General features: G+C 35.6%; 1 protein-coding gene across 2 annotated transcripts in view; it reads left to right on the plus strand.

Annotated features, from left to right (window-relative positions):
• Positions 1-13,379, plus strand: part of CDH7 (cadherin 7) — a 151,168-nt gene that overhangs the window by 121,995 nt on the left and 15,794 nt on the right. For both annotated transcript variants that reach the window (XM_049900734.1, XM_049900733.1), the window contains exons 8-11: positions 6,085-6,221; positions 7,264-7,385; positions 8,068-8,185; positions 11,674-11,925. In XM_049900734.1, coding sequence (XP_049756691.1) covers positions 6,085-6,221; positions 7,264-7,385; positions 8,068-8,185; positions 11,674-11,925 — 629 coding nt within the window. The remainder of the gene's footprint in view (positions 1-6,084; positions 6,222-7,263; positions 7,386-8,067; positions 8,186-11,673; positions 11,926-13,379) is intronic.

The raw sequence follows: 13,379 nt of genomic DNA on the forward strand, positions 1-13,379 counted from the left end.
AGCTGTCTACATAAAAAAATGGATAGGCCAGAAACATTGACTGCTGTTGCCCCAGAAATATGAATATGACTTCTCTAATTGGTCACACCAACATACACTGAAGGAAGTTAAATATTTTAGGCTGCAATTTACAGGAGATAGAGGGCTCAGTGTGACTCCATACACCTCTAACATCAGAATCTGCCTCGAAGTTAATTTGGGTTCCAATTAGAGAAACACCAGTCCTCCCCCTTCCAGTCAGTCTGTAATTGACTCAGGCAACTGCATTTCTCAGCCCCAGGCCAGTGGATCCAGAACTGCAAATAGTCAGCTCCTCAGAACTCCCTGAGGACCTCTTTTCTCTTTTGGGTTAGTCATCTCTCCCAGATTCTAAGTCAGAGGCATTTCACACTTATTCTGAAAGTGTCCTTATTTTCTCTATCTCGCTTGTGTAAAGGGTTGTTTCAGTTCATTTCTCAGGCAACTTTATGCATTAACTAATGCCTCTTAGGCAAACTCTAGTCTTTTACATGTCAGAGGGGCTAGTAGGAAAGAGGGAAACCACTTTATATTGGGAGATCCTGAGTCCTTGTGATCAAGAAACAGAAAAACCACCAGAGCTGTTCTAGACACTCTGTTGCTCCTTGGCATTGCCGAGATCTCCCATCTCTTCTCAAGCGAATACCTCATTCTTTCCCTTTGCCAGGCCCAACTTCCTCCATCATACTCTAGTGCAGCAACATGTTGATTTCCTCCGAAACACTTATTAAAGATTGCTTTTTGCAAATCATTTGTTTAAATACTTGCAGATACTCAAGAATATTTGCTGAATGTGTACATGAATGAATGAGAGATATAAGAAATCAAAAGTATTCACAGATTACCATATATGTTCATATAAGCCTGTGAGATTTAGTCAACCTAAGTGAGAATTATTGCCATTAAGAAGCACATGCAATTTATAAATGGAAACTATGGTCTTTATAATTGAGAAATAACACTTATTTGAATGAAGGAAAGGCAGGTTGCCCATGAGATCTCTTCTTCAAAACATATAGGGGCCTAGGTGATAAGTAGATCCCCAAAAGATTAGAAATTTTAATATGAGGTGAATAATGGAGACATTTCACATATTAAGATAATCTCAAACATGTCCTTTAATGCCGTGAACTTTGAGATGCTCGTTGAGAGACACAGGTGTTTCTACTCATTGACTTTAGCACTGTAGTGAATTGCATAAAGTCGTTTAGACAAATCTATGTCACGTTCAAGGCTTTTTTACTTTGTGAGAATCTAGAAGTCTATTTTTCCATGAATATGTGAACATTCTCTTAGTGATTAACTTAGAGATCTGAGAATAGTAGGCTTTTAATATTGGCTCAGTTGATGCTTGGGTGCATGGGTATTACGGCATGAACCTCTTATCAATCATTAATATCAATTACCCTGTTACCATTAGACAGAATATACATAAAATTATATATTTACATACATATACTGCTACATTCATATGTATATGTATGTAATGTACATACACACAAATACACTCATACAGGATGTTAACAAGAAAAACTAGTCTGTAATGGTTTGACTAATGCGATATTTCAGAGAAGAGGATATATCTAGTTTATTTGATCGAAAATTGATGTCTATTTGTGCTTTTAGATAAAATCATTTTCTTGTTTGTATATCTGTATATGTGTAGAAATTGTTTTCATAAAGTTTTTGTTGTTGTTTTCTGAACACTCAAGTCAGTTTAGATACATCACCAATTTAGTAGTTTCATTTACCAGTAAGGTAACAGAAGTTAAAATTAAATTTATGGCAAAAATGTGTGTTTCTATGAGTTGTATGCACACCTCTCCAAAAAGTAAGAGTGAGAAAACAAAACTGAGACTGAAATGGTGTGATCGTTAAGGGCTTGAGCATGCCCTGAATTTTCAAAGTGAAAAAATATTTACAAGTATTGAAGCCAGTTCACCTCCAAGCCAATTTGGTGTGGATAACATCTTTGTCAGTTTTTTTCTGTAAATGCTCTCTTGACCTTTGTATCAGAGTTTAGAGCAGAAAACTGAAAGCACTGTAGATATTACAAATTGAAAGTAGTTAATACAGATAATAATAAAAAAAAACCATTGTTGTTGAGTCGATTCTAACTCATATAATGAGGAGGATAAAAATCTTTGGAGAGATCAAAGAGGTTCTAGACTGTACCTGCAGAAAAGACTTCTCAACAACACATGAATTATCTACAGTGTGAGCTGTGATCCCTAGGCCACCACAGGAACCAGGTTGATTCAAGAATATTCCACTTCCACTGCCCCAGTTTTATCACACAAGAAGCCAACGAATGAGAATGTGGCCGCCTGGAACCCTGGCATATGCACAGCTGTGTTTGCTAACAAAGACTGACAAAAAGGAAGAAGGGGCCTCTGTCTCATATGCAGTTTTCTAACCTCAACAAGCATATATAATTAATAAAGCCAGCTATTTTTTTTTTTATATAGGGTGGGCTTGAGTTAGTTTGAGCCAATTTGCGTCATTGATCACAACCATTTAATCAGTGAAATGGATTGCTTCCTCTCTAGGATCTTTCCAGTTTATATCTCATTTAATTATCTGCTCCTAAATTAAAAAAAAAAGATTATATTCCTATTCTAAGTAAGTACCCCTGACCCTGTCTCTCCCACTGAATGCAGTCATAAAACCTAGATGCAGCTTTTAAGGCCTCTGAAAAGCATATAGTAGCAGACAGTTTGGAGAAGATGACCATATTTAAAGTATTTTTGAATTTATGATGAGTACACTATTATTTTTTTCTCTGCTATCGCCTGGCCTGCACTAGAAACTAGGGGGAAAAAATGTGTGTGTGTGTGTATATATATATATATATGCAAAATCAATGCAAAGCAAGCTGAAGGAAGGAAATAAGAACAGAAATCAAATGCATTTGAAAAAAATTTTTTAAAAATCAGTGAAATCAAAGCTTGTTCTTTGAAAAGGTCAGTAATATTGATAAGCCCTGATCAAGACTGACAGAAAAGAGAGAAGAAACAAATTATCACTATTAGGTGCAGAAGAGAGGATATTATTACAGTCTTTGTATATTTGCAAAACCTGTAATAATATCCTCTCTTTTGCACCTAATTTGTTTCTTCTGTCTTTGCAGATGTAGGAAACCCTGGTGGCATAGTGGTTAAGTGCTACAGCTGCTAACCAAAGGGTCAGCAGTTTGAACCCGCCAGGCGCTCCTTGGAAACTCTATGGGGCAGTTCTACTCTGTCCTATAGGGTCGCTATGAATTGGAATCGACTCGATGGCACTAGGCACTGGGTTGCAAATATAAAAATGATAATAAGAGAATATTATGGACAACTATACCAACCTAAATTTGACAACTGTGAAATTTGGCGACTTAGGTGAGATAAACCAATTCTTCAAAAAATGTAAACTACCAAAACTCACTCGACAAATTAGATAACCTGTATAGTCCTATACCCGTGAAAGACATTATAGTTGTAGTTAAAATCTTCTGAAAAAGAAATTGACAGGCCCAAATGGTTTCACATGCAATTTCTACTAAACATTTGACACCAAGTCTACACAATCTTTTCCAGAAAATAGAAGAGAGAATATCTCCCTTTCTTTTTGTTTCTTTTTTTTTTTTAAAGAGGGCAGCTTTATCCTGACCACCAAAACTAGATACTGTTGAAGAAAATAAAACCACAAATCACTATATGCAGAAATTTCAATAAAATACTAGAAAATTGAATCAAGCAATATACATGAGAATAATACATCATGATCAAGTGGAGCTTATCCCAGGAGCACAAGTTTGGTTCAATATTCACAAATTAGTCAAAAGAATCCACCATATTAAGATACTAAAGAAGAAAAACCACATGATCATGTGAATTGATGCAGAAAAAGCATTTGGCAAAAATCAGTATTTATTTTTGATAAAAACTCAGCAAACTAGGAATAGAGTAGAACTTCTTCCTGATACAGGGCACCTAATAAAGACATAAAATCAACATTATATTTAATGGTGAAAGATTGAACACTTCCCAATGAAATTCAAGAACAAAAAAAAATGTATCTACTTCGTCACTTTTATTAATCATTGTACTGAATGTTTTTATTGGTGTTCTAAGGCAAGAAAAAGAAATAAATGGCATAGATTGGAAAGGAAAAAAAATAAGACTATTCACAGGTGCACGTGACTGCATAGCCCTCTGAAGGTAATTCATACAGTAATCACACTAATTTGATGACGGTTTTGTACTTGGATCATCTTATTCCTTTCCACAGTCACTCCTGGCATGATGATTAGTAACTGCTTCAGCCATACCCCTGATGCATCAAACACCTTGGCCTCTTGCTTTTTTGGTCTTCTTAACTCCAGTGTTTTGTTGCTGTACCCCAATTTAACCATATGTTCCTATGATCATAACCCATGGCTTGTCAGGTCCCATATGTACACTACTGTTGAAATCTCTACTTCAAGCATCTCATTCTTTGTTCACCACCTCCCAGTTGGGCAATTCTGCATCCTGATCAAGATCTACAATCTACTGATACTTCCAGAATCTTCTCAATATCAATTTGCCCTTTCTTATTTGGTCACTTCTCTTTTGCCATTTGGAAACCCTAGTGGTGGTGCAGTGGTTAAGAACTACAGCTGCTAACTAAAATATTGGCAGTTTGAATCCACCAGGCACTGCTTGGAAACTCTACGGGGCAGTTTTACTGTGTCCTATAGGGTCGCTATGAGTCAAAATCGACTCGATGGCAACAGGTTTGGGATTTTTTTTTTCCCTTGCTAGTTTGTATGCCGTGGTACCTCATTATTATCATTGCTGTTGATTCACCCCCATCCTCCTTGCCCGTTTCTCTTTTCATTGCCTGAGCTGGTGAAATCCAACTCTGCTTTTTATGCACCTTCAAACACATGGATGAGAATGGAACAAAACAGACAAATGGGAAAACTGATTGGCCAGAAAATTGATGACCATAATCCTCAGGTGGACAATCTGCACTGTTTAGCTCCTCCTAGCATATTTATTTTTGTCCATTCTAGAAAATAACTTCTCTCTCATTTTCTTAAATCTACCTGTTCTCCCAACTGGTCTTTCAGCTATTGGTTTTGACTCAGATATCATCAAAAAAACAGTCAATGGACAATAACTTCCTCATCTTCTCAACACCAAAACACCTATTGCTGCATGAAGATTTGTTGGTTTGTGGTTACTTTTGTTTCATAATATTTTCTCTTTCCTTTTAGGTTTCTTGTATTTTGTAACAAAACACACTATAAGTAGATGATTTCCTTTAATAATACTAGCTAGAGAACGACTATGTGAATATAAAATAATTCTTCAACATTAAGTGTGTGCATTTATCCACTTGTTTTTTTTTTAATTATTTTTTAAATGAGAGCCCTTATCTCACACAACTGGAAAGACTGTGACCGAGGATTTGAAGATGGTCATTAAGGAGGGAGGTGGACTTGGTGAATGAAACAAATAATGTGGAATAAAAATACATATAGGCCAGTAATTTTTCCCTAAATTTAGATCATAAATACCTTGAGAAAAGGCTTTTACACACCAACATATTCATGCAATTGTAGTGGTTCTGTTTTGAAACACATATTTTGAAATACCCGTAAAAGATAAAATAAAAAAGGGTTTATATATCAGGCTGGTATCATCCAGACAAAAGATGTTACTAAATATATGCCAGTGGGCAAGATGTCTACATATGTTTCCTTTTAGAAGAACCTCTACCCATGGCCAGGGCTACTAAATGTATCGTAAATTGTTTTTAGGAGCCAAAATAATAACAACAGTAAAGGATGTTGAAGTTTATAATGGCATATTCAAAGCCGCTGTCAAGATAACTATATTATGGCTAGATTACTGCCAAGCAGGTTATGAACCCACTATTATCTGGATGATTTTAACACGGATGTATTTTATATTATTAAAATGGCAGATCGTAGGATCAGCAGGATTTCATGATTATGCAGTTAATTGAATAATTTTGGCAATATAATCAAACATAAATATTGAAGCTTTTTTTTTCTTTTTAACGTTCAATTAGGTATTCCATTGACAGGAACACAGACTTGGAGAGATACTTTAATATTGATGCCAATAGTGGCGTTATCACAACTGCCAAATCTCTGGATCGAGAGACAAATGCTGTTCATAACATCACAGTCCTCGCAATGGAGAGCCGTAAGTTGTAAGGCTTAAAATTAAATCAGGACCGAGACATTAAGTAGAGAACAGGTTGTTGTGAGGTTATAAACTCAACTTGAATCATCATAATTGCTTATTTGAATTGAACAAACCTTGAAAATCCCTGCTTTTCAAGCTGTGAAATATATCCACGAGCTAAGTTTGCTAATGTTTACAAAATTTATGAAAAGAAATGACTATAAAATAGGGGGCCTAAGTTACCTTCAGAGACATCTTTCATAGGTGGGGTTTGTGCTATATGGAGCAGCTGAAATAGTTTTATTTATGAAAATCAATGAATTAATATCTAGGCAAAATACCAAGGTTTTTTTTTTTTTTAGTTATTCTGATATTGGACTAATTTTATCCTCTGATAAGAAAACAATTGAAAGATAAGTCATAATTACATTTATATACATATATATAATATACATATATTTTATTGACGGCAGGGGGTCAATATATGTATATAGTTTAAATGTGTATTCATACAAATATGAGCTCCAGCATTAAATAATAGATACATCCATTTACTGGTCATTCTTTTTTCAATGATTTTCTGATATATACATATACACATACATGTACACGCATATATAGCTATACATGTAAATATACACACATATTCCACATATGTATAAAATATTTAGATTAGATCATCTGTAGCTCTCTTTGGAAACCCTTGTGGCATAATGGTTAAGAGCTACAGCTACCACAGCTATAGCTGCTAACTAAAAGGTCAGCAGTTCAAATCCACCAGGCCTTCCTTGGAAACCGTATGGGCAATTCTACTCTGTCCTATAGGGTCACCGTGAGTCAAAATCGACTCAGAGGCAGTGGGTTTGGTCTGGCGTTCTTTTTGGTAGCTCTCTTTAAAGTCTACAGGGTTATGGGTCCAGATTTTGTTTGAGGCTTGATCATTTCATTATTAGAAATGGTTGATTTAAAGTGTTTTGAATTTAAGGATTTTTGGTAAAATGGCAGTTGAATAACAACTTTACCGTCAGAGTAAATAATAAGATGTTTTCTTCTTTATTAGAGAATCCATCTCAAGTAGGGAGAGGCTATGTGGCCATCACTATACTCGACATCAATGACAACGCCCCTGAATTTGCCACAGACTATGAGACCACCGTGTGTGAGAATGCCCAGCCGGGTCAAGTAAGAGTCCTCAAAACACCTAGCACCTCGTTTATGATTGCCTTTAAAATATCCAGCAGCAGTTGCCTTTAAAATTCTGCCAGCTTTAAGATAAACTATCATCAGTTTGATTCAGCAAAACAAACACTTGGATGTGAAGCAGAAACTAATATTAACAGAATTTTCAAAATTTGGTTGAATTGGGATAGGGGAAATTCCTCAGCAAGAAAAGATAAACATTATAAAAACTCTGTTAAATGGTTAAAGGTTCAGACCTCTTTAAAAAAGAAGATGGACGTATAGCATATCAAACTTTATTGGGCAGTTTCCCACATTCCACAGCAGGGTTGAAGTACCTTGAAATGTTAGCAGTTAAGGGAGCCTTGTCTTCCTTTCGTTTGTTCCCCCCATCTGTATTCTTCTGTGTTCTGTGATGTTTACAGGGATGGTTTAATCAATTGGTACAGCTGATCCCCAGGGTTCACAAAAGTAAATATGAGCATGAATTTTGAAAAGGACATGATTTGTTTTTCAGAGCCCTTTCTTGATTGAGCTCATATAAGTGTATCTGGTCCTTCTCTCTTCCCCCAGCTCAGTCTGGAAGATGGCATTTCTCATAAGGTGTAAAATTGCTTGCTCCTGTCTCAGGGAATACTGCCAAATATACCAACATGTGGTCATGCCTTCCGTTCTCTGTGCCTAGGTTATCCAGAAAATCAGTGCCGTGGATAAAGATGAGCCATCCAATGGACACCAGTTCTACTTCAGCTTAACAACTGATGCAACGAATAACCACAACTTTTCACTGAAAGATAACAAAGGTAAGGTGTTGCTATTGTCACCTGCAGAGGCAGCAGGTACATATTAAGGAAATTAAGGAAGTGCTTTTTCTCCTTCAGGAATGCTGATTATGGATTTTTTTTTTTTTAATTGGCAAAGACATTAATTAAAGGACAGTGAGCCCTGGAAGTAATTTTTAATCTATGGATTTGCTGTCATGAAGAAGAAGCTGAGATTTAAATCATTTTAGGCCTACAGCCAAATTGAGGGGAAAGCCAGATCCCTCTTTTTCTTTCTTTTCTTCTAGACACTTCTTTCTTACATGTACACCAAACTGCCTATCCAAATTAGCTAATTTGTTGAGGGCTATGCCTTAGTAAGGACTATGCTACATAGGTGTAACTTGAGACACTAGGAAAATAATTCAACTCTATATATCTCAGCCTAAATCAACTTTATTCTTAATATTTTCAAAAGAAACATCAGTTACTCTTTTACATTTATTGCAAAAATAAAAGTAATACTGCAAATAGTCAAATGTACTCATAATGCAAAGAAATCTAAAATGAAAACCAACAAATATAACTCTGTTCTCCCAACTCCCATTTCTCTGCTTCAAAGGTAAATACTATTATCAGTTTCCTATTTGTCATTCTAGAAATATTTTTAACAAATGCATATAACTGGATTATTTGGTTAGTAATACCTATTGACAATTATAGCAATACTTAATGGAAGTATAAGAACTTACTGTCTATTCTCTAATTTCAAATTTGTATATTTACATGATCCTTTAAGGTGTTTAACAGAATGAAAAATTGTACAACTAATTTTGAGTGAGAATAGTGCTCCCTACCAATACATAAACTAGACAAATCCAGTTCTTTCTTTCATTTAGATTGTATGTGTGAATCAACTTTCAGGGGAAAAAATGTAGAAATGTATTTGCTAATCAAATACTATCTTATCTAAAAAGGCTTGCTTGTTCAAAGAAGATGTGACATTACAAATGCTTTTGCTGAAGTCCAGCACCTTCTTTAGTCCAGAAAATCCAACCTTGCTCTCAAAAATTCACTTTGAAAGTAATAGTTGTCCTTGATCCCATTCTCCATTAATGGGAGCACTGTCTTATTCCTACAGAAAGGAAGTGTGTCCTCTCTGTGGATAATTCCAACTCTCTGACTTAATTGTAGTGGGAAGGGCCTACTCTCAGCACTTGGATTCAACCAGCTCAAATACAGAGAAGGGAGTTTCAGACCCCTACAGGAAGAGTGTGTCTATCCCCCCATGCCTTCATCTAATACCACCACAATTGTTGGTGGTCCATGCACCAAAAGGACAGCCACCGTTGCCACACAAGTGAAAGATTTCCCTAACCCAAGTCCAGAGCTCACTTGCCTCTACCCTGAAGGAAAATATGCAGATAAAGAGAGAGAGAGTCAGTTCTTATGTTGACTTCCATTTTAAAGAACATCACTAGCTGTATAATCTCTTTCCCGAATTGAGGGCTTTCCTTGCACACTGTGCATTTCCCAGCATGGCATCTCAGTTTGTTTCGTTGTTGTTGTTGTTATTTTGATTTTAAAGATGTTAGATTACAAATTAACAACTTCATAAAACTTTTTGTATAAAATTATATATACATGTCACATCTGAGCTGATAGGAAGCAAAGACGTAGAACTACATGTATATGTGTGAGTGTGTGTGTGTGTGTGTGTGTGTGTGTGTATGGTTAGGTATATAGGAAAGTACTCAAAACAATGTCCTTAAATAAGGTTTTTTAGTGAGCACCTTCTCAGATTTATATATTTTAAAATAAAAGCTGTGTTTACCAAAAACCGTATGAAATGGACTCTGATAATCAAGCAGTTTTATTCTTACCTCATATATAATCACAGGTAATCCATTGTCTAGAGCTTTAAATGAGCCCACTCTTTATGCTGTTGTTTAAGACAGATTCCAGCTTCTTGTTTCATTAAAATGTTTCATTAATTCTTTCATGCTGGCATTGGATAAACATCTTGACAGTTTTTCCTTTATATTTTTATTAAGGCAAGTTAATTTAGAGGATCCTAAAAATTATCTCCACCGCCTGTCTGTCAGTTTGTCGTATTGTGGTGGCTTGTGTGTTGCTGTGATTCTGGAAGCAATACCACTGGTATTTCAAATACCAGCAAGGTCACCCATGGTGGACAAGTTTCTACAGAGCTTCAAAACTGAGCGGACTAGGAATATGCCCCAGAAATCTATTTTTGAAAATTACCAATGAAAACCTTATGGATCACAACAGAAGATTCTCTGACTCACTTGCTTTAGATACGTCGTTAGGACAGATCAATCCCTGGAAGAAGATATCATGTTGGTGAAGCAGAGGGCCACTGAGGGTGTGGGAGACCCTCAGTGAGAAGGTTTGGCAGAGTTGCCATAAAGATGGACTTGAACATATTGGCAATTGTGCAGATGACGCAGGACCTGGCAACATTTTATTCTGATGTACATAAAGTCACCAAGAGCTGGACTTGACTGGATGGCAGCTAACAACAACAACATAAATTACCTAATTAGTTAATTAACACAAAGTATCTGGAGAAATTGCTAGCATATGAAAAAACAAATTCTTTTTCTGTTGTAGAAATCACAGTTATAGGATATAGACTTATTGACCACTATTAGAGTTTTCATAATTACTATAGTTGTTTAGGCAAAATAGAATATTGAATACAAATTAAGCAAAAATTTAACTATTTTTCCACAGATAAAACATTTATATACACAGGGTTTTGGTAATAATATGTACTATTATGGAATTAAAAAAAAATTGAAATTATTTCTCTCTTAAATATCTATGCATTGTCAAATAAGGCTAGAGTACCTTATTTTACTTGTTTCTGTATTGGACTTGGAACTTGTCAAAGAAAGGACGGATTGAAATATTTCCTTTGTGCTAATGATGCTGCAGAAATATTTAAATTGTTAATTTCTACCATCCTTTCTGAAAGTGTAGGGTTTGAAATTTTAGATAGGTAAAGAGTGTAGTATTTGTTAAAAAGTATCACTTAACATGAGTAAGACATGAACATTTTCATATTCATTTTCACCTTATAACTATTTTTTGGGTTACAACTCAGGTTGTAGAATAACATAAATATTGTAAAATATAGTAAATTTCACCAGTATTTGGAAATATGTCTGTCTAAAGACTCTCAGAGAGAATAAACCAAAAACCCAAACCCATTGCTGTCAAGTCAATTCCAACTCATAGTGACCCTATAGGACAGAGTAGAACTGCCCATAGAGTTTCCAAGGAGCACCTGGTGGATTTGAACTGCTGACATTTCAGTTAGCAGCTATAGCTCTTAATCACTATGCCACCAGCGTTTCCGTCAGAGAGAATAGTTGAATGTAAAGATCTGTACTGTAAGGGCTTTTCTTAACTTAGAAACCAAAGTAAACAGTAAATCAAAAAAAGTTTGAAACACTGATTCCATCAGAAAGCTTGGGTCATATGTGTTGCTTTCTTTCTCCTAGACAACACGGCCTCAGTACTAACCAGGAGAAACGGCTTCCGGAGGCAAGAGCAATCTGTTTACTACCTGCCGATTTTCATAGTGGACAGTGGTACACCTTCGCTTAGCAGCACCAACACCCTCACCATCCGGGTGTGTGACTGTGATGCGGATGGCATCGCCCAGACCTGCAACGCGGAGGCATATGTCCTACCCGCAGGCCTCAGCACCGGAGCCCTGATAGCAATCCTGGCTTGTGTCTTGACATTATTGGGTATGTACCCCTTCAGTCCCCAAGCCGAAGGAACAGTCACAACACATGCACAGATAGCTGCGTATCACAGCTTTCATATTTTCTCTTCCCTTCCGTTAGTATCCCTTAGAGATCATATGCAAATATTCTACTAGGTGATGTTTTGTCTCACTGAACAACATACACTTAATTGTTTGGCCCCAGTTTCCAGGGGTGTATTAAAAGTATAACTCAGAAAAAAATAATACCAGTTTCACCTTTAAAAAAAACAGTGACAATAAAGGGTTTATGTTTAAAATTTTTTTTTCTAGATTAAAAAAAAAATTACCATATCCAGAAGATGGACTAGAGAGAACCTTTTTATGTTGTTTTTACAATACACTTACTTTAGGAATTATAGTCGTATATCCTACCATTTTTTTTTCCAGAAAAGATTTGAAGTAGTTTTCTTAAAATATTTGCAAATTTAAAAAGATTGTAATTTCAGCAATGCAAAAGTTATAATTTCCCAAGGAGTATTAACATATTTAATCCTGTTTTTCGCTGATTATTTTTTTATTTGGTAAAATTAGATTTGTAGCTTATATTAGAACTGCAGGTTTATAAGAGATTATGAGGCTTCCTTTTAAAAATGGGAAACATTCAACACAGCCGTTTGATGGTGGGGCTTAATTGCTAACTATATTCTCCTTCAGAGTGTAACTTCCTATAGCAGTGACAACAAAGCATTTAATATTGTACCTGGGACTATACTGTGTGTTTTCCAGAGGTTTAATAAAATTAGTAAATCCATTCATAATATATTTTTCTAAGAACAGCATTTAACAATGGGAGCATTGATATACGACATCATCAGTGAATGTTTAACAAGAAGATTTGTAGCGTTAGGTACATCTAGATGTTATTACTGCCTCCAGCAGATTCTTCATCAGGGAAAGTTAATCCATCTAAGACTGATTTCTTAATCTAAAAAGGGGGAAAAAATAGGATTAGCCTCATAAAGCAGCTGTGAGAATTAAATGAGCTAATTCATGTAAAGAACAGAGCACCTACTATCTAGTGAACATCTAAAAGTTTCTAACATCCTGTAAAAAATTCTTGCTCAAATGTGGTTCTTTCTTTCAGCAGATTTGAAATTTGTGTTAACCAAAGTAGAATTTGTCAATTTTCATCTGTATCTGTCATCATCTAACATTATGAGTAAAGGCTTTCTTCCTATTTCTCTCTCATTCTTGCTCTTCCTCTCACCCTTTCTAATTTATTTGCACCTGAATTCTTTAAATAAAATGATGACCCCAAAATTAACATAGTTAGGAATTTTTCAATCAGCCATGAGATTCTCTTTATATAAGTTGAGTACAACTTGAGTGGTAGACATTATTGTCATATTCAGATATCATGATAAAGTTACCCATCAGGGGCTGCAGTTATTTTTCATGCAGAAAAATTTCAGTAGTATACAGCGAGATGCTCTG

Source organism: Elephas maximus, chromosome 11 (assembly GCF_024166365.1).
Source record: "Elephas maximus indicus isolate mEleMax1 chromosome 11, mEleMax1 primary haplotype, whole genome shotgun sequence".
NCBI classification, from domain to species: Eukaryota; Metazoa; Chordata; class Mammalia; order Proboscidea; family Elephantidae; genus Elephas; species Elephas maximus.